The sequence below is a fragment of the Myxocyprinus asiaticus genome, chromosome 16 (assembly GCF_019703515.2).
Source record: "Myxocyprinus asiaticus isolate MX2 ecotype Aquarium Trade chromosome 16, UBuf_Myxa_2, whole genome shotgun sequence".
Taxonomy (NCBI): domain Eukaryota; kingdom Metazoa; phylum Chordata; class Actinopteri; order Cypriniformes; family Catostomidae; genus Myxocyprinus; species Myxocyprinus asiaticus.
In genome coordinates, this window is record NC_059359.1 from 6,422,597 (window position 1) to 6,442,195 (window position 19,599).

General features: G+C 37.3%; 1 protein-coding gene across 1 annotated transcript in view; it reads right to left on the reverse strand.

Moving 5' to 3' along the window:
- The window catches only part of LOC127454648 (thrombospondin type-1 domain-containing protein 7A), a 151,570-nt gene extending 146,116 nt beyond the window's left edge, over window positions 1–5,454 (reverse strand). The window contains exon 1 of the mRNA XM_051721998.1: window positions 5,160–5,454. Within this exon, the coding sequence (XP_051577958.1) occupies window positions 5,160–5,292 (133 nt within the window). The 5' untranslated portion in view covers window positions 5,293–5,454. The remainder of the gene's footprint in view (window positions 1–5,159) is intronic.
- Window positions 5,455–19,599: the final 14,145 nt, after the last annotated feature.

Genomic DNA, 19,599 nt, shown 5'->3' on the forward strand with positions numbered 1-19,599 from the left:
AAAACAACACTGTAACCACCTGTGCCTGAATGTATTGACATCTTGGACTCAAATATAATCCCTCTACAAATCTAATGAAATATTATTCATCTTAATTTCCGATGCCTCTCTCTATTTAATCAAGAATGCAAGTCAAGGTTATTGTAACTGGAGCAGTCAATTTTGGACCGTAAATACCCTCATTAATTAAGAATCCTTCCTGAGTCAATATTAACCTGGTTTGAGACACATGGGAGCCAGGCTGAGATCTGGTATGACAGGGGGTCAAAAAAAGCAGCACAGAGGGTATATTGATAAAATGAGAAAAATGCTGCTTCTAATCTGAGGTATGGACAGAATTGCTCCAGGCTTCTCCAGGGATATTTGAGCATCAAACCTGCATTTAGAGAGTAAAGAGGGAGGGAAATGGATAGAGATCATCATCCCATTTATTTCATATTGCTTATTAGAAATAAAAGCACAAAGTAAATGACTATGCCATGTGTGTCCATTGAAAGGAAAAAAACACGGCCATTTAGAATCACTTAAATAACAGCTTGTGCAGTTTTATAAGGCTTTTAAACATCATTAAGATGTGTTACACTGCCAAATAAATAAATCAATCAATCAATCTGTATTTTAGTCTTGTTTTCTAGTAAATACATCTAAACATCCTCAAAAACAAGGTAAATTTACTTAAGCAAAAATGCCAGAGATGATATTGCATTAGAATTGTTTTCAGAGAACATATTTTGAACTAGGTTTTCTGAAGAAAATATGAGTGGTGCTTGCTATGGCAAAATCGTCACCACAATATCCCACCAACTGCCCCAAGTTGAAAGAGGCCATCCCCATGTATGCATGATGTTCTGGTGCAGAGATATCAGTGTTGTTTAAAGGTTGCTAGGGTGTTTTATCTGGTTGCTAGGCTAGAGCATGTTGATACATGGTTGCTAGGGTGTATTGAATGGTTGCTAGGGCATGGCTAGGCAGTTTACATTGTTATACTTAATAACAACATGCTAGTCTGAGTGAAAATACCCACCCCGATGTCTCTGTGATGTCACTAATGTGACCCCAGCTGGTTGCTAGGCAGTTACCAGGATGACACTAAAAATGCTTCTTGGTAGCCTGAGTCAAAAGAGCCAAGCCTGAAGTCTCTATGACATTCTGATTCGAAGATATCCAAAGAGCAATTTTGAATGGAAGTCAATGGGGTTGGTTGCTAGGATGCTCTGGATGGTTGCTAGGGCGTTGCTAGGAAGTTTTCATGGTGATATTCAAAGACTGCTTACTAGCCCGAGTCAAAATAGCCCACCCCCTTGTCTCTATCACTTTCTGATCCAGAGATATGATCCTACAAATTTTCCGTCAATGTAAAGTTTGTAAGACTTTTGGGTGGCAATTTTCCCCCAAAAGCAAGGATAGGTCTCTGCGGAACAATAATGGTTGTTTTCCAATCTGTGGGCGTTTTCAAACCGGGATGGGTGTTTCTAAACTATCCATTGAAAGTAGGAAATCTCAATGTAGTAATCAGTGGGCATTTCCAAACCAGGATAGGCATTTCTAAAATATCCAGTGAAAGTAGGGAATCTCAGTGTAGTAATCAGTGGGCGTTTCCAAACCAGGATGGACATTTCTAAACTATCCTATGAAAGTAGGAAATCTCAATGGTTTAAAAATGCCCACTGTTTGGGAAAAGCCCCTTTTTGTTCTGCAGAGACAAAAGTCTCCCTAAAAGAGTAAATACCGTATGCACGATCGCTTATTAAAGTCATAGCACGCGTCTCCTCAGTAAGCCGCGATTTGACACCTCATTTGTGGGTTTATGAAAAACGGTGTGGGACTGAAGTTTTGTACAGAAGAAGAATAATAAGTATGTGAGATAAAAGCACCACTAATTATATTTCTAACCCCGTCTACTAGGGATGTAACGGTTTATCGTGGCACGCTATTTTAACATCTGTTCTATACAATATGTGCGACGCCCTACGCCTGCGTAACGCATGCATACAAATGGAAATCACTTAATTGCACACAAGGAGCACTAAAATACGATTGCACACCATCAGGCACATGTTTTTGGATGAGTTCGGCTGAAACAAACTGCAGAAACTGAAAGTAAAACCAGTAGCGGGAGAGAGGCGCCTTATCAGCACGAGGGTGGGAATGTCTGTTTGAAGCACGAGAGTGATTTGCTCTGACTTCGAGACAGAAAATGAACGTTTACAGAGGTTAAATGATATTGCCATATTAATCTACTATATACTGTATAATGCTGAATATTATGTACAGTATAATAATGCTATGGGGCAATATAATCCTAATGTCAAATGTCATGTCTGATTTGATTTCTTCAGTAAATTATTATTGTTTAACTGGATACGCATGCAGTTCCACTGAATATGTATTTTTGAAAAGAATATTTAGATGTAATCAGAGATTATTTTTGAAAAACACAATTTGAAATGTAAAATATTTTAAATGTATGTAATCAGTGACAGTGTGTAAGCAGCAACATAATTCCGTATTTTCAGTAAGCAGAATTATTAGCTAATATTAATCCCAGTACATCTCTGATGGATCATTTAACACTTTTAAGAACAGTTCTTTTAGGTACATTTTAAAGGAAAGGAACTGTTTTTGTATATGTCTTTAAAGTAATAATAATAAAAAGAAAAACTTTCAATCTTAACTTTTCTTGATTCAGGTTTAGTTTAAATAATCGTGAACTGTAAGTTCAGTATCGTGAACGAACCGAATCATGAGATGAGTGAATAGTTACACCCCTACTGTCTACCATTGATTGGACACAGATAGACCCGTCTTCAAACTCATGCCACTGATTGAGCCAATGTTGTTGTGTCGGGCTGGTCGGGGATGCTCACTGCAACTTCAAGCTCAAATCTTACAAAATCTAATGAGGTTTATGCTTTAAATAAGAAAAAACTATTTGCAAATGGGGTAAGAAAAATAAACTTAATTCAAGATATATTTTTGTAAATAAGAAATTTTGCTTCTCATGTAAATGTATCTTGTTTTAAGGATGTGCTGAAAACAAAACAGATTAAGAACATGATTTCTTGTAGTGTGCTATAGGAACATCACTTTATTCCTCTGTCTGGATATCATCTATACCTGTTTTTTCTGAGACTGTTATATGAACATCTCCATCATGAGAGGATATCAGCCCTAGACAGCAGATTTATTATTCTCCTGTGAAGCCAATAAAAAAAGATGTGAGCCAATTTCCTACAGGTTGAAGCCCGAGCTATTCTACGGTCAGATTCATTATGCATACAGTACATCATACGTCAAAACTAAATTTCCCTACCCTTGAGCACACTAGAACGCAGAATAACATTATCACATCCTGAGTGATGCTTCAGATCGGGCATAGTATCGTCAGAACGTGGGTCATATCACAACTGAAACGCCACAGATATGCCACAATCATACTTCCGCCCATCCCAGAAAGACTCTCTGCATTTCAATCAGACCTTTTAATGAAATGTGTGAATGATGTGTAATTACTGTGACATACAGGAGGGAAATATGTAGGTTAAGTTTGCCTGCTACTCTGGTTCTCTTCATGCATGTACCGGGGGTTTTCACAGCATAAATCCCACCAGCCTCTTTAATCTTCTTACGTGGTTACATCCTCTTAAAAAATCACCAACATAGTGATGAGCACACAGACTTGAGTCTCTGACCGCTAGGACAATCCATACTGTCCATTTAGCCTTTTACAGATATAGGTTTTCAAAAGCAGGTTTGAGTTGAATGTTTTGCTTTATGCACTATCTAATTTGTGCAGCATATTGTGTACTAGAGTATATGCACTTTTAGGTTACTTTTACAAAAATAATCTTTATAAGAAAGATCACTGATTTTTATTACATGCCCAAAAAAACTTTTCAAGTATTTATACACCATGGTAGTATTTGTTTTACTGAACAAAATATATGCTGATTTTAATTAGAAAGAAAAACATTGTTTCCCCACTGTCACTTACAATGGAAGTGAATGGGGCCAATCTGTAAATGTTAAAATAATGTTTTCAAAAGTATAGCCACATGATTTTAGTGTGATAAAATCACTTACTAACCTTTTGCGTAAAGCCGTTATATCTAATTTTACAGCTTTGTTGCCATTTACAGTGTCATAAACCCTGTAATCCTGGTAATTTAGTAGCATGCACCAAAAACGCAGATTTAAACAACTTTACAGCTCAAATAATACACAAGTTTTAACAGAAGAATTCATGTAGCCTAAGTGCTTTTATAAAATTATAAGATTCACATTTCTGCCTTTAAACCCTTCAAAAATGGGCCCCATTCACTGCTTTTGTAAGTGTCTCACTATGCCTTGATTTTGGCTTTTTTTTTTTTTTTTTAAAGAAAAGGAGGGACGAGTCAAAATTATTTTTGTGGTAATCAACATTATGCCACAAATGCTGTTGATTGAGCTTAACTTGTATTGGACTCAGAATATTCCTTTAATTGCTACTGTATACAGTAATGAGAAAGAGATTTTTTGCATTATGGTAATGACAATTTGCAGGTGAAACGTGCTTAATTGCTATAAAATAATGTCAATGCAAAATATTAATAGCACTTATAAATAATTTTCTTTATGAAAAATGTCTTATATTTTACTTATTTTCTTTTTAATTTGTGGTGAAATATGACGTTTTCATTCACCCGCTAATTTTAATTAAAATATCTATTATACTTACTAGATTAGATATTTCTGCAAAGAGGTCATAGCAAGATTTTTTTCCAAAATCACGATCAAAAATCAAATAACTTTTATTACTTTGTACCATTTTGCTCATTCAGTTATATATGAATGATTTACTATAATAATGATATGGCTGTTTTCTAGCACAAGAAATCAAACAATCAACATGGGGAAATGAAGCCAGCCTACTGTGCTGAAATGGGGACATGCTCTGTGCTGTGCAGACTTTGAGAATCAGAAATCAGAATGCTAAGAAATTATTCAAATACTCTTTGCCATGCTGTTTGGAAGTGAGACTGAAGCCCTCTAATTCCTTTTCTTTCAACCCAGAATCAAACCAATTGTAACTTAGAATACATAGACAGTACAGTGTTAATGTCTGGAACCTTCACACCCCACTGATCTGTCCATCAAGACACTTATTGAAATGGCCATACCTGTCTCCCAGAAGTACAAGGACTTCCCGTCCCCAGTCGTTTGGGAGTGAGTGGTCGAGAATCCACAAAGCAGTACAAATAACCTCCATAAACACAGGAACGCTGTCCTTGCACCCCTAACCCCAAATCCCATGGCTCCCCTGAATCGGGTAAAATCCACTCGTTTAGGAGGAAAAGACACCCCAACAAGAGCAGAGAAACAACTTGAAGAGTTTGTATGCCTCTTGAATTAGTGTTCCCTAAAGGAACAGTGTATGTGTCCGATCTCCTCGTTTTCTGCCCCCCTGGTTAGCTGGAGCGATAAGGAGAACGTTCTGGTTGAACAATAGAGAACGGCAGCCACTGCTACTGCTGCCGCTGTCCTCTGCCTACTGCAGCTCACTGACGCTGCATCTTGCCTCCCTCCCTCTTTCTCTCTCTCTCCCCCGTGCTTGGGGCACAAGGACTCTCCTTCACCATGCTCAAGAAGACAAGATAAGAGCCGAGCACTGTCGCTAAGGGAGAGAGGGAGAAAGGAAGAGATTTATGAACTGCATATTGCACATTCTCTGTGTCTGTGCATTAAGGGACTGGAATTGGGTAAAGCTAAAAGTGTTATTTAAAAAAAAAAAAAAAAAAAAAAAAAAAAAAAGGAAATGGTGAATGTGTTATTATTGATGAAAGCCTCTTAGATGTTTCAAGACATCTAAAAAAAGGACGAATGAGACAAATAATGCATGCAGAAGAAAAATTGTTGTGTCACATTAAATGCAATTGCTAAAACCTTAAGTCAACATAAAATCAAAACTGACCCCATTTACTTACATATTGCACATTCCTGATTTTATTGTGCACAATTCATCAGTGCTTTTTATTTCAAAGAAGTACAAGAAGTCACAATTTTTAAAATAACAAAACAACAAAAAAACCTTTCCTTTTCAGTTGACATAATCAAGGCCATTTAACCCTTATATTGCATTCAGAGTCTGTATACACCTTTTGCATTTGCCGGTCAATTTCAACCCAGTGGAATTCAAGCTTATAGATCATTCATAACCCAATGGTTTCCATCTAAAAATATATTGTAAACTGTTAGTACATGTAAAAATATTGATATTTTTGGCATGTTAACTGACAAATATCTAATTAATTAATAAATATGCCATTTGTTTAGAAATAATAAAATGTAGAAATTCTTTGACATTTAAAAATATACATTACCTACAACAAGACCAGTGTGATACATGTGAAGACATCTTTTTTTATCAACATTTCTGAGACATTTTATCTAAATACAACATAATATACAATTTATATTAACATCTAATGTGAGAATTATTAGTCATTTGAATGAATTTCCAATTACTCATAACAGCTCAATACAACTTGGTGGTCAAAAGTTATGAAACCAAGATATTCTTTTTCAACTAAACATCTTCAAAACAACTGCACAACTCAAGTATACAACATTAATACATCTTTACTCTTGTTTTTAAGCAAATCTGTTGTATTTACTTGCATGAACTGATGAATGTTGATGCCCGAGTATGCTGCAAGCTGGTTCGAGATGGCTGCAGAGTAAAATGTGGACAATTTCCTCTTTTAAGCCCTGATTAGACCAAAGTGTGCATGAACTTTTGATCTCACCGTACCTTTGATTTAGTGTGTTAGTTATGTTTGTTACATCTGTCATGTCTGTTTTGTATAGGAATGTGTGTGTCTGTGTGTGACTGCATGTGCAATGCAGTCCCAGTGAGAGACAAAAAAAAAAAAAAGAAAAAAAAAAAAAAAGTGTAAGAGAGAGTATGGGAAAGAGGCTAAATGTAAACAGTGTTTATAAGAAAAAATCAAATTCATAAATATGAAAAAAAAAAAAAAAAAAATCAACATAATATAATGTGATGCCTGGGTCAAAATTGCCCCGTGAACACAAAAGATGTAAAAAAATAAATAAAATAGTTATATCTTTTATAGAATTTTATTTAAAAAAAAATATATATATATATATATATATATATATATATATATATATATATATAAAATGTGCATTTTGATAATCTTGACAGTCACATAGTTTGGTTCCCATATTAATATATACGTATGTGGTACTTAAAAATTATTATCTACCTCTCCCAGGTCAAAAATTAGCCTACCGCAGTAGTAGGGTTAAGTTTCAACCATTGGTCTGGCACCATTCTGGTATGTAACAGCCACTTTTTTACAATCCAGTCAATAGAGTGCAACATTCTGGTTCCAGAAGTAAAAATCCCCATTCAAATTTTTGTCCACAGGGGAATTATTAATGCTAACTAGAGATGTTAATGAATTAGAGATCGACCGATATAGATTTTTTTTAAAAAAACCGATACGATAACGATTATTTGTATTTGTTTACATATCCGATAACCGATACGCATTTAAAATGTATTTCATCATTATTTTACAGAGAAAACAATCAGAGAAAAAATTAGAAAAATTTTATATTACAATAATAATGTAACATTTGGAAGGAAGTCACAAGAGCAGGATCTAGATGCAGCTAAAGTTTAATAGAAAATAAAGCAAAGTACAAAAACACGGTAAACACTGGAGCAAGGCAGAACTAGGAAATAAAACAAACATTACATCCACAATGGGAACCGATACATGAACGGGAGAAAACACAACAACTCACCAAGACTAGATAGAAATCAGGGCATTATATACACAGGGGTAAATGAGGAAATGAAACACAGGTGAGAACAACAGGGAACAGCTGGCAGTGATGAGGGCAGGGAATTATGGGAAGTGTAGTCCAGGGGAAACAGATAATGGGCAAAACAACAGTGCATCATGACAAATAATCACATACCATGTTATTTATATAATAATTACAACAACAACAATAATAATAATAGGCTAAATAAATTGACAATGTCTGATTTTAAATTGAGAACATAAACGACAAGGGAGTCACTGAATTGAATGTAATCTTCCATTTTAAACTAGACCTACAGTTTAAAGATTTAGGTGTTGTTTAATAGGCTAAAGGCAAATAGTTAGCTGGAAAGTATACATTTTCAGGCAAGTGAAAAACAGTAAATACATTGCTGCCATTACAGAGTCCATCCCGAATGGCATCAGAATAATTAATAATGTTTCGTCTGTCTCTAGATTTTAGCAGCTGCCTCACAAAACACTTGCTGACAAAGCTGACTTTTTTTCTTTTTACAGTGAGCAGCACATCTGCAGCTAATCTTGAAGCAAATGACACTCAAATATTAATCAGTGCTCTCATTATCACCCGACACAAAGCTATTTTAGACACGCTTATTGTGACATGAGAACTTTGCCCCATGAATGGCTACCGTAAACGTTTACGCAAAACCTTTACTCGAACAGTGTCACGGAGATAATTGATTTCCACAGAGCTGTAATCGTGTAGATGATGATTCATAGCGAAATAAAGTTTAATAGTAAATGTTAATATAATTTAGGAAATTTGAAACAAGTGGATCTTGTTAAAAACTGCACTGGCATTTGGTGGCCATTCTAACATATAGCCAGTCATTCCATTGGAACATGAGCATCAACCTGAACAGCAACTTTACAAGACTAGTGAGCACAGCCAACAGAGAATTAAATTAAACCGTCATATTTAAAACAGGAACTCATTCAAGGCTCTTCGAGTTGATTAATGTGAAGTAATGTTGCGTCTTTAGGACTTTGCAGGATTTGTCTTTATGTGAGTTTGTCTCTGTTTCTTAGAGCTTAAACTGCACATCAAGCATTTATGTAACACATCTCACAAGTGCATGAATGGCTGTTACGTTTAATAAAGTTTAATTCAAGTAATACATTGCAAAAGCAAGTTACTTCACCTGTGGACAACTCCCAGCATTGTTTCCTCTCACGCACACTGCTGCAATGGCCGTCTTGTGTGCGATTTCAGAAACTCACTTCAGATGGCGCCAGATATCGGTGGATCCGATATTACAAAAACGATATCTGATTAAAGAAAAATGTTTGAATATTGAAAAAAAAATATCGGAAAATCTGATTATCGGTCAATCTCTATTATGAATAACCGATTATGTGACATTAATAACTTGATCGATTAAGCTCCTCAATCGGCGATTAATCAATTTCAGCACAAATGCGTTCTGTAATCATGTTGTCTATACAATCATCCGCCACTAGAGGGTGCACTGCCGCTTGCGCGCTGAGTGTCACATCCTGTCAGCAACGCAGAATAAATCAGACGTGCATCCTCCGCAGCATGTGGTCGATGTAATAATGAAGCATTCACGTTTACTGCATGAACCGTGATAGTGTGTTAAAATACAACATGACAACAAGCATTGCTGATCCGCCGGTCTCACAGTATCATCAACACAAACAATTACATCAGCTCTTGCTGGGAGAGTATGCACATTTACCTGAAAAATAGGGATGTAGTAATTTTGTAGCTGGCTCTACATTAGCTGATTCCAATGATTTTCAGGTGTTAGCTTCATTAACATAATCACTGGCCAGGCAGAGGGAGACAGAGCGGCAGTTAGCTCCTCTCAGAGGGAGGTGTTAATCACTTAACCGTTGGGACTCCCTGCTGAGTTAATGGCTTCAAGCACTGAAAAAACACATATGTTTTGTTTGAAAAAATCATTCAGTCACTGAGAAGAACTGACAAGATGATAAGTTTATTGGAATTTTTTTTTTTCACACTCAGCTGCATATCATCACAAACACTGATTAAAATCCATAGTGATTCTGTCATTCTGCAGAAATAATGCAAAAGCAACTAATGAAGGATAAAAATAACCTTGACAGACATTTTACAGTTTTGGTGCATTTTAAAATATAACCTATCCACACCAAAATCAAGCATAATGAACCATGAAGAAAATGCAACACTGTAACTATTTTAGCCTCTGTTTCGGAACAATCAAGCAAGCTACAGGTCTGTAAATGCCCCAAATCACTCTTTTGCAATTGCAATTTACTCATGTTGTTATTTTGGCGAGCTCCACGTGACAGGGATCAGAGAGAGATAGTTGCGATGAGTCGTTATGCGTGTCACCACTCCACCATTTTTAAACGGCAAGTGTGTCATACTTCTGACTGAAGAGAGCAAGATCTCAGCAAAACAGTCTGCATATGTGACACCCTCGGCCAAAATGAGTTGTTTTGAGTCTGCTAGTGTAGAGCCAGCTTAAGTAGTGCGAGTAGTATGTTAACACTGAAAGAAAAAAAGTGTATTTTAAGTACCCGTATGATGCACTTTTTCTACCGTCAAAACAGAGTGAAGAATACTGGACACTTCATCAACTCTGAAGGGGTGGAGTTACCTGGCTGTGCTGGTGGTCTGACAAAACAGTTGTAAATAATGAAGATTATAGCAACTAGCAAAACTTCAGTGGATACAGCACCTTACAAATGTGAGTTGAATGCTTTAACATCACCCCACACTGTTTGAAAATGTATGTTGTTTAAGATATAAGTGTTGAATTGAGGTTGGCTAATGTGCTAAAGCTAGCAGCAAAACATCACGTGTGCTTGAAATGTCACTTCCGTCAGCTGTTAAACGGCGAATGCTTCCGTGTAGTAAAAAGCCATTAAGTGTTCCATTTGGGACGATACTACACTTTTCATACATTACATGGCTGAGTGCATAGTATATTTTGTAAGTGCATAGTGTATATTGTGTTGTTTGGGACATAGCTCATATGTTTACAGTCCCGCATTTCACTTATGTTGCACGGAAGACAGGAGTGTGATGCACAGCGTGACGTCAGTGCTTTCAGTGCGGGTTTCAGTGGTCAGGCTTCCCGTTAAACAGCTGTGTACCATAATGACCCCTGCCCTTGTACTGTATATATAAAGTATGTTGATTTTTCTAAACAAAAATGATTAGGATTGCCCAGCAGCAAAATTTGTGGGAAGGCTGGCTGTTTTCATTCCTTTCATTGTTAAACTGCCAAAAGTTATCACCTCAATTTGGCGTGCAAGTGATCCATTCAAAATTAGTTTGTTATGAAATATAAGAAGGAAATATACAGTTGAATATACGTTTTTCCATTCAAATGTTGATGTAATAACTATTGCTAAATATGCAAATCTTTCATGTGAGTCTGTTTTGTTTCAGCCAGTATAGACCTTTGTCATGCATGTTTGGTCAGTTTATAAGTAATTATTTTTACTGTGTTGGGTTGCTACTTGATGTCCAATGTAAAATCTGAAATCCTGAAGCAAAACCAGTTTAGAACCACTAATGTATAGAAAACTATGCTGCCGCTTCTTAGTATATCGACAGACAACTGTTATGTAATTTAATTTCTCAGGCAGAGATCACTAATTCTTAATGACTATCTTGTTAATCCACTTTTCTAAACTCAATAGCTGAGGACATGAACGTGAGTAGTAGATGCTTGCATGAGACCTTATGCTGCCTTTAAATCCTCCTGGGGAGTTCCTACTTGCGAGTGTGGAATTTGTAATTACAAAGTGATTTTGGTCCTTTCTGGGAAATTTCATTTAGCTTTTATCTATTTTTCACTTCTCGACAAGAAAGGAAGCTTTTTAATGCTAGTACAAAAAAATAAATAAAAAAAACTTAATAAATAAAAATAGCAAAGGATGTGAATTACATGATGCGAAATACGATGCACCTCATTCAATGGCCGAATGAGGAGTATTTCCTGGCAAGCTTTGCTATTCTTTATAAACACAAGACAGAAAACATACAGACTGAATTTTACAGTCAATATTTACAACTTATTGTGAACAATACCTTAGCTTTCACTGTGATTCTTTAACATGCCCAGACCAGTGTTGTTCATTTGGTTGGTGGAAAAACAGACTTCAAACAAGTCCACTTGAAAAGGTAGTCTGGTGAACGAATGGAATCAAACTTGGGTTCATACCAAGCAAAAGTAGAAAAACAGCATATTGCTATCTGTGATTTAATATGCATATGGTGGCCTAATAGATGACTAGCCAGTGATAAAAGCAAACTGTCCTTATCACGCCATTACACCCATTCTGGAGGCTCCGTGATCATGAATAAAACAGAATTTGTTTGATAGGCAGAATCAGCAGCATATAAATGTGAATTTCATTCATATGAACTGTGCATTTATTTTTAATTTTTGAGTTAAGTTACTTTGTTCTATTCTAGTTTAATGTGCAAAGAGAACTAAAAGTAGAAACATGTCTATGGCTATTTTTACATTTTTAATAGTTTCATATTTAATAGTTTCACACTGCATCTAACTGGCCAAAAAAATAATCCAAGCTGCACATATAGACATGCATTCAAACATAAAAAGATAAATACCTCTGACATATAAACACATGAAGCTCATTCATTGAAAAGGCAGTTGGGAGGCTGTGGAGGTGAGTGTTTTATGAATGACATGTTAGACGGGAGAGGAAAACCCTGTAGGAAGTCTGGTCTTCCACTCCAGTGAGCAGACAGGCCACGAGCTCAGAGTGAACCCTCGTCAGGAGCCCACTCAAGCAGAACCTGCCCTGGTCAAAGCTAATTTTCACTCAGCACTGCTGTGGACCTCCCTAAGCCAGAGGCTCAATGAGATTTTAACATTTCCTTAAGAAAACTTGACTGGGGGGCCTGGGTAGCTCAGCAAGTAAAGACACTGAATACAACACCTGGAGTCGCAAGTTCGAATCCTGGGCGTGCTGAGTCCAGTCAGACTTCCTAAGCAACCAATTGGCCCGTTTGCTAGGGTGGGTAGAGTCACGTTGGGTTAACCTCCTCGTGGTTGCTATAATGTAGTTCTTGCTCTCAGTGGGGCATGTGGTGAGTTGTGCATGGATGCCACGGAGAATAGCATGAAGCCTCCACACGCGCTAGGTCTCCGCAGTAATGCGCTCAACAAGCCACGTGATAAGATGCGCAGATTGACGCTCTCAGACGTGGAGACAACTGAAATTTGAGTCACTACGCCACCATGAGGACCTAGAGCGCATTGGTAATTGGGCATAAGGAAACATGACTGGCCACCACAACATGGATACACAGGAAGTTGACGTGTTGTTACTGAATGTTACGATACCCTGACATCTACCCCATTCTGCCTAATAACTGACAAATGCCATCTCCTACCAGACATTTTTGCATAAATTCATGCACCGATGATGTGCACAGACGGGAGCCTTGTCTGCGGGTCAAGAAATACTGGGCATGGTCAGGCTGTGCTGAAGATGAAATTTGCGTCACGCATATTGTTACCAGCAATGCGGACAACTAAAGTATACTTTGACCTTTAGAGACACGGGTTCTGATCCTAAGGAAACCAGGAAGTAACCGCATTCATAAATGAAAGAGAAGCATGATACGGAGGTTGCATTTTCCCTCTAACATTACATTTTTACTCCACTGAATGTTAGGTTTGGCATTGGGTTTGGGTTAGGGCGTATGATTAACAAATGATGCATTCCTGCTGACTGTACTACATCTTTTACAACTAAAAACAACTCACTTTAGGCACGTCTCTGTGGACATTACACCCAGAAACTGGAGCTCACACATGCCCAAACATTCAACATTTCCAGCTTTGTCCACTGGGGTCATTTGTTGGAATTTTGATAAGCACAGACCGATTTCAGCTGAAGAACTTTTGACCTACTGTCGCCAAACTCACAGTGAGATCAATTTGGTTCTGGAAAGTTGTCAGGGTGTTGCTGGGGTGTTCTGCATGGCCCAAGTCAACAGAGCTCATCCCTAAATGTTTATGATATTCTTGTCTCTAAATGATCTTGAGTCCCTTCTTCAATGCAAGTCTATGCAAAGTGTTTAAATTTGATCATCCACCAATCACTTAGAAAGGTAATAGCACACTTCTCCACAACAGGTTGCACAATGTGAGGTATTCGTGTCAGTAACACAAATGGCAAATACGTCAACGTTTAATACTTAAGTGTTTGAGATTTTTTAAATAATTTAACACGTGATTTACTAAAGGAAATACACTCACTGAGCAATTTATTAGGAACACTATGGTCCTAATAAAGTGCTAGACATGGTCCTCTGCTGTTTTAGCCCATCCGCTTCAAGGTTCAACATGTTGTGCATTCTGAGATGCTATACTGCTCACTAAAATTGTACAGAGTGGTTATCCGAGTTACCACAGCCTTTCTGTCAGCTCAAACCAGTCAGGCCATTCTCTGTTGACCTCTCTCATTAATAAGGCATTTCCATCCACAGAACTGCCGTGAAAATCCCAGGAGATCAGTAGTTATAGAAATACTCAAACCAGCCCGCCTGGCATGAACAATCATGCCTCAGTCAAAATCACTGAGATCCCATTTTTTCCCCATTCGGATGGTTGATGTGAACATTAACAGAAGCTCCTGACTTTTATCTGCATAATTTTATGCATTGCACTGCTGCCACACGGTTGGATGATTAGATAATCACATGAATAAGTATGTGTACAGATGTTCCTAATAAAGTGCTCTGTGAGTGTATACAAATAAGGTAATGATGCAAACATGCCATAGTTTTTTCAGATATTCAAGCATTTTTCAAGCATGCCTGTGCAGACATACTTTAGGTCCTGTGCTACATCTAATTTTCCATACTTTACAAAGTTTTTTGTCAACTGCATATTTGTTGGAAAGACATTTTCGTTTCAACAGCTTAACAATTGATACTAAGGTCCACAGCATTGCAACCTATTGCAACAGACTGTATCTGCACGTAGCCTCATTTTCATTCACATTCAAAATGAACATTTTGCAGATTACAACATTTTGTTTTTAGCCGTCCTGTTTCCAGAAGTATTTTTCCCATAATTTTTTTACACAGGGATTTCACAAAGTACTTCATAAAAGAGTTTTTAGCCATGAACCAAACCAACCAGCTCCGAGGTGAGTCACATCATTACAAACATTGATTTGATGCAAAAAAGTATTTGAAAATCAGACAAAAAGACAGAGGTACAAGACTGTGTGTCATCCAACTTTAATTGGAAAATGAACTACAATCTTATGAAGCGTTAAGAATGACGTAATCGAATTGAAACGATGGAAGAAAATAAAACAAATGATTTAAAAGTTGTTAATTATAAGCATAGAAAGAATATGTTTACAGTAAATATATATATAAGCAATATATAAATATATAAGCAGTTTGAGAGTGTAGGAAGACTGACTCGATAAGTCATAGGAGTGGGCGGTCGCTGCAGACCTCTTTTGTTGTGGTTTGTTTGCCGCAATTCTCTAATTGGTGAATCTTTTTCTGCTAGATCATGGATAGTGTAGTTTTTTTAACAACAAATTCTGCTTTTATAGACAATTTGTAAAAAAAAATAAGTTGAAATAATGCTGTTATTGATGGCTGATGGCTTCAACAGAAGCATTTACCATTAATTAACAAACTCAAATGTTAAAATCTTTAAAGGTTTATAAGTTATCGTTAAAAATCAATTCCCCTATGGAAAAAAATTATGATATTTTTACTTACGGAACCAGACTGTTGCGCTCTATTATGAGACAATGCTGTTTTTAAACACACATAACTGCTTTCTTAAAATGTCTCAATTGCATATCTCTGTAGACCTGCATGCAGGTTCTAATCCTGGTCTAATCGCCCTTACGGCGTTCCCATTGTGTTCAGCTTCTTTGATTAGAGCTCTATAAGGGGATCGTAAATGAAGCTTCAGTTTAATCTCATCAGAGCTGATGCATCACAACCGAGCTGAGGTCAGAGGTCATGTATGCTGGGATGACTGTATTGAAGGCATGCATGAAGTTATATACTTACCCTTCACCTTTGCAATGAAAAACAAAACACATAGTAAATTCAGCTTTTCCACATTTCGTGAATACTCAAGGCCTCGCTGTGATAGATTAGACTTCTGTTTGTGAGTCATGAGGCAAAAGCAATGAAAGCATGGGCAAAGTCGTACAGGACTGACGGTCCTCGAGTCGCTATAGTGATGCCTAAAGCCAGTGACTCATGTTCAGAGCAAGATGAAGAAAGAGTCCAACAGAGGCAGGCAGTGCTGATAATACCACAAACACCAATTTTTATTTTATTTTATGTTTTTATAATTGATGTGGAATTTTAATTTCTAGCAAAAATATGCACAAATGAAATAATGAAGTACTTTCTTAATACACATTTCTGCTCTTATTGTGAACGAATCGTGTTTTCCAAAGAAAAAAAAAAAAGGCCCTGGTTCCTCGGTATTGATACTAAATTGACACTTCGGCAACAAACAAATAGCCTCAGATTACTGATGAAATCACACAGAAAAGGACTTGATTAAAAGAGCTGCATAAAGTCTTGCAGTTGCAAATTCTGCATTTTCCATAAAATTTTTTCTGGATTACATGTTTTATGTTTTAATTAAATATTATCATCAAAACAGTTTTTAATCAATAAATACATAAAGCTATAATCAAACAAAATATAGGAATTTTCAACTATTTTTTTAATTTATTTTTTTAGTCAAATAAAATGCTGCGGAGACGTAGCGCGTGTGGAGGCTTCACGCTATTCTCCGCGGCATCCACGCACAACTCACCATGCGCCCCACCGAGAGTGAGAACCACATTATAGCGACCACGAGGTTAACCCAACATGACTCTACCCACCCTAGCAACTGGGCCAATTGGTTGCTTAGGAAGCCTGTCTGGAATCACTCAGCATGCCCTGGATTCGAACTTGCGACTCCAGGTGTGGTAGTCAGCGTCTTTACTTGCTCTACTCACTCTGTTGCAGTGCACCCTGACATCAGAAAGGCATTCAATTATGTGAAAGTCATGTAATTAAACCACTGATTTTAGATGTGTTACAGTAATTCTGATTTTAATAACTACTCCAATAACTTCTCAGCCTCAACCATTTTTTGAATAATTCAGAAGGGGTAATGTAGGGGTAAGGGGTAACTTCTTGTGGACTGTATTTTTGTAAGAAAGCACTTAAAAAGAGAGCTAATATTCAAAAATTGTACCTCCTACTGGGTTCAAGCAGGGCTTTATGTTTTATTTGTTAGAGTAATAATCAAGCATGGTGACAATCACATTTTATAGCTATATTCTGAATAGAGTGAGTTCTCTGGTTGTAGTTAAAGGTGTGTGTGTGTGTGTGTGTGTGTGTGTGTGTGTGTGTGTGTGTGTGTGTGTGGTAGGGTTAGGGGATAGAATCTATAGTCCGTACAGTATAAAAATCATTATGTCTATGGAGAGTCCTCATAAGGATAGCCGCACCAACGTGTGTGTGTGTGTGTTGTGGGTAGGGTCTGTGCTGGATTATGAGCTTAATTCATCCAGCTACCTCTCTCTGTTGACCTAGTCTGATCTCATAGAGGGGGAAAACCAATTAGTCTGATGAGATTCTTCAAACCGTCATCACGCGTTTCAGGTCTCCAAAAAGCACTATTACTCTGCTCCACTTTAAATGCATCAAGAACATTTACTTCCCTAATGAATACAATTTCTACAAATAATGTCCTTCTGTCAGGTCTACAGATCTTCAAGCCAAAATGCTTCATGAATCCATCTTAAGGGTTCAGATACACATGCTTAACTTGATCTTTACACAAATCCACCAATGCTATCAATGCAACAGTGCACAATGGTAATGTGCCCTTGTTCAAAGAACTGATTACAGCAAACAGACAACGACAAACACAAACAGAGTTTTGATTCTAGTGTTGCATGACACAAAAACAAACTACATTACAAGCTACTAACAAAAAGTAGTTAACTACACTGAATCTACTCAAGGGGACAATATCTTAAATAAATGATGCCCAACAAAAGCCAAAAGGCAGTAAACGTGCCAACACCGAAACTGAGAAAAAAATGGTCCAAAGTTGGATTGTCCAGCCAAATGTGGATTACAAGATAGTCTCACTCTGTTTTCTCTGAATTCGAGCATAGCTGAATCAAACCTCTACTCAAAAGTCAGATCATAGTCTCAAGTCTAAAATATAGGAGCATTTAAGTGTGTAACTTCAGTGTTAAAAAACTTTCTACTATCCCAGCTTAATATGCAGAGACAACTGTAAACACTGTGTCTGTGTGGCACTATAAAAATTCCTGTCTTTGTTTTGAGCGACCCGCTTAGACCCACCCCAACAATGTTACTCAACCAATAGAGCGCAACAGTGCCCACCCACTTTTCAGCCGTCTGGGTTCCGGAAGTATTTTCTCCATTCATTTCTTCCATAGACTTTTTATAAAATCCTTCATAAAAGAGTTGTAAGCCATGAACCTAACCAGCTAGCTCCAAGGAGAATCCCAACATCACAAACTTTTTTTGCCGTTTTGAGGCAAAAAGTATTTGAAAATCGGATATAAAGACAAAGGGACAAGACTGTGGCTCTGTTCCAAAACTTAGTGAGCTGCCTTGTTGTCTCCTGCCTACATAGGCAGCTGTCTGCTATGGCAGCATCCTTACTGAAATGATGCCTCATAAGAGAGCGATTTGGAACGCTCTACATAGGCGGCAGCTCCATGCGTCATTCAAATAGCATTAATCGCGCGCAGACAGTGCACGCTAGACTCGACTCGCAACTGATTTCAATAGAGGTGACGTGAGAGGAACTATGCGATACTCAAATGAGCATAAATATGCATAGTACACACATTTTGGGTCAAATAGTCAGTCTTCAATGACAAACAATTTTTTATCGATACTTTTCAGTATTGAATGTATTAGAAGTGTATTTATAATCCAAATTTCTCTCACTTCGTCTGCCATCTTGGATTTATTTTTCCATCGAGCTCATCAGGGTGCATTCAGGGATCGCCTTCCCGGGGAAGGATACATACGATGCTACCTTAAAATTTGTCCAAAATGAGGTATCTTATGAGGCAACATAATTAAGATACCTCCGTTTTGAAACAGCCTTCACGTCGGGAGCGCGCCTATGATGTCTTAAAAAGCTGCCTCCGGAGGAAGCTCACTAGGTTTTGGAACAGACCCTGTGTACTTACTGTCTTTCATGAGGGCACGGACTACAATCCCATGAAGCACTGCGAATGATGTCATTGAATAAAATATGATTGGAATATATACAACTATTGATTTTAGGTTTTTGATTATAAAAATAGAAACAATATAATTTATTTTATTGCAAAATATTCCGAAATGTATAAATATATAAATAGTTTAAGGGTGAAGGGAGACCTACTCGATTACGTCGTTCACAGCGCGTCATGGGAGCGTGCGGTCGCTCTGAGGCACGTTTTGCAGGTTTCGTTGGCCACGGTTCTCTGATGGTAGATCTTTCTCTGCTGTACCATGGGTAATGTAGTTGTTTACCATGAATGCCACTATCAAACATGATTTTTAAACAACTATGTTGAAATAACGCAGACAGATTGCTTCAACAGAAGCATATACCATCGATGAACAACCTCGTAGCTCACGGTAGGTCATAACAAATGTATAAATTATCATTGAAGTTATCTGGCAAACAGAGCTGCCAGTTCTTTACTGTGAATT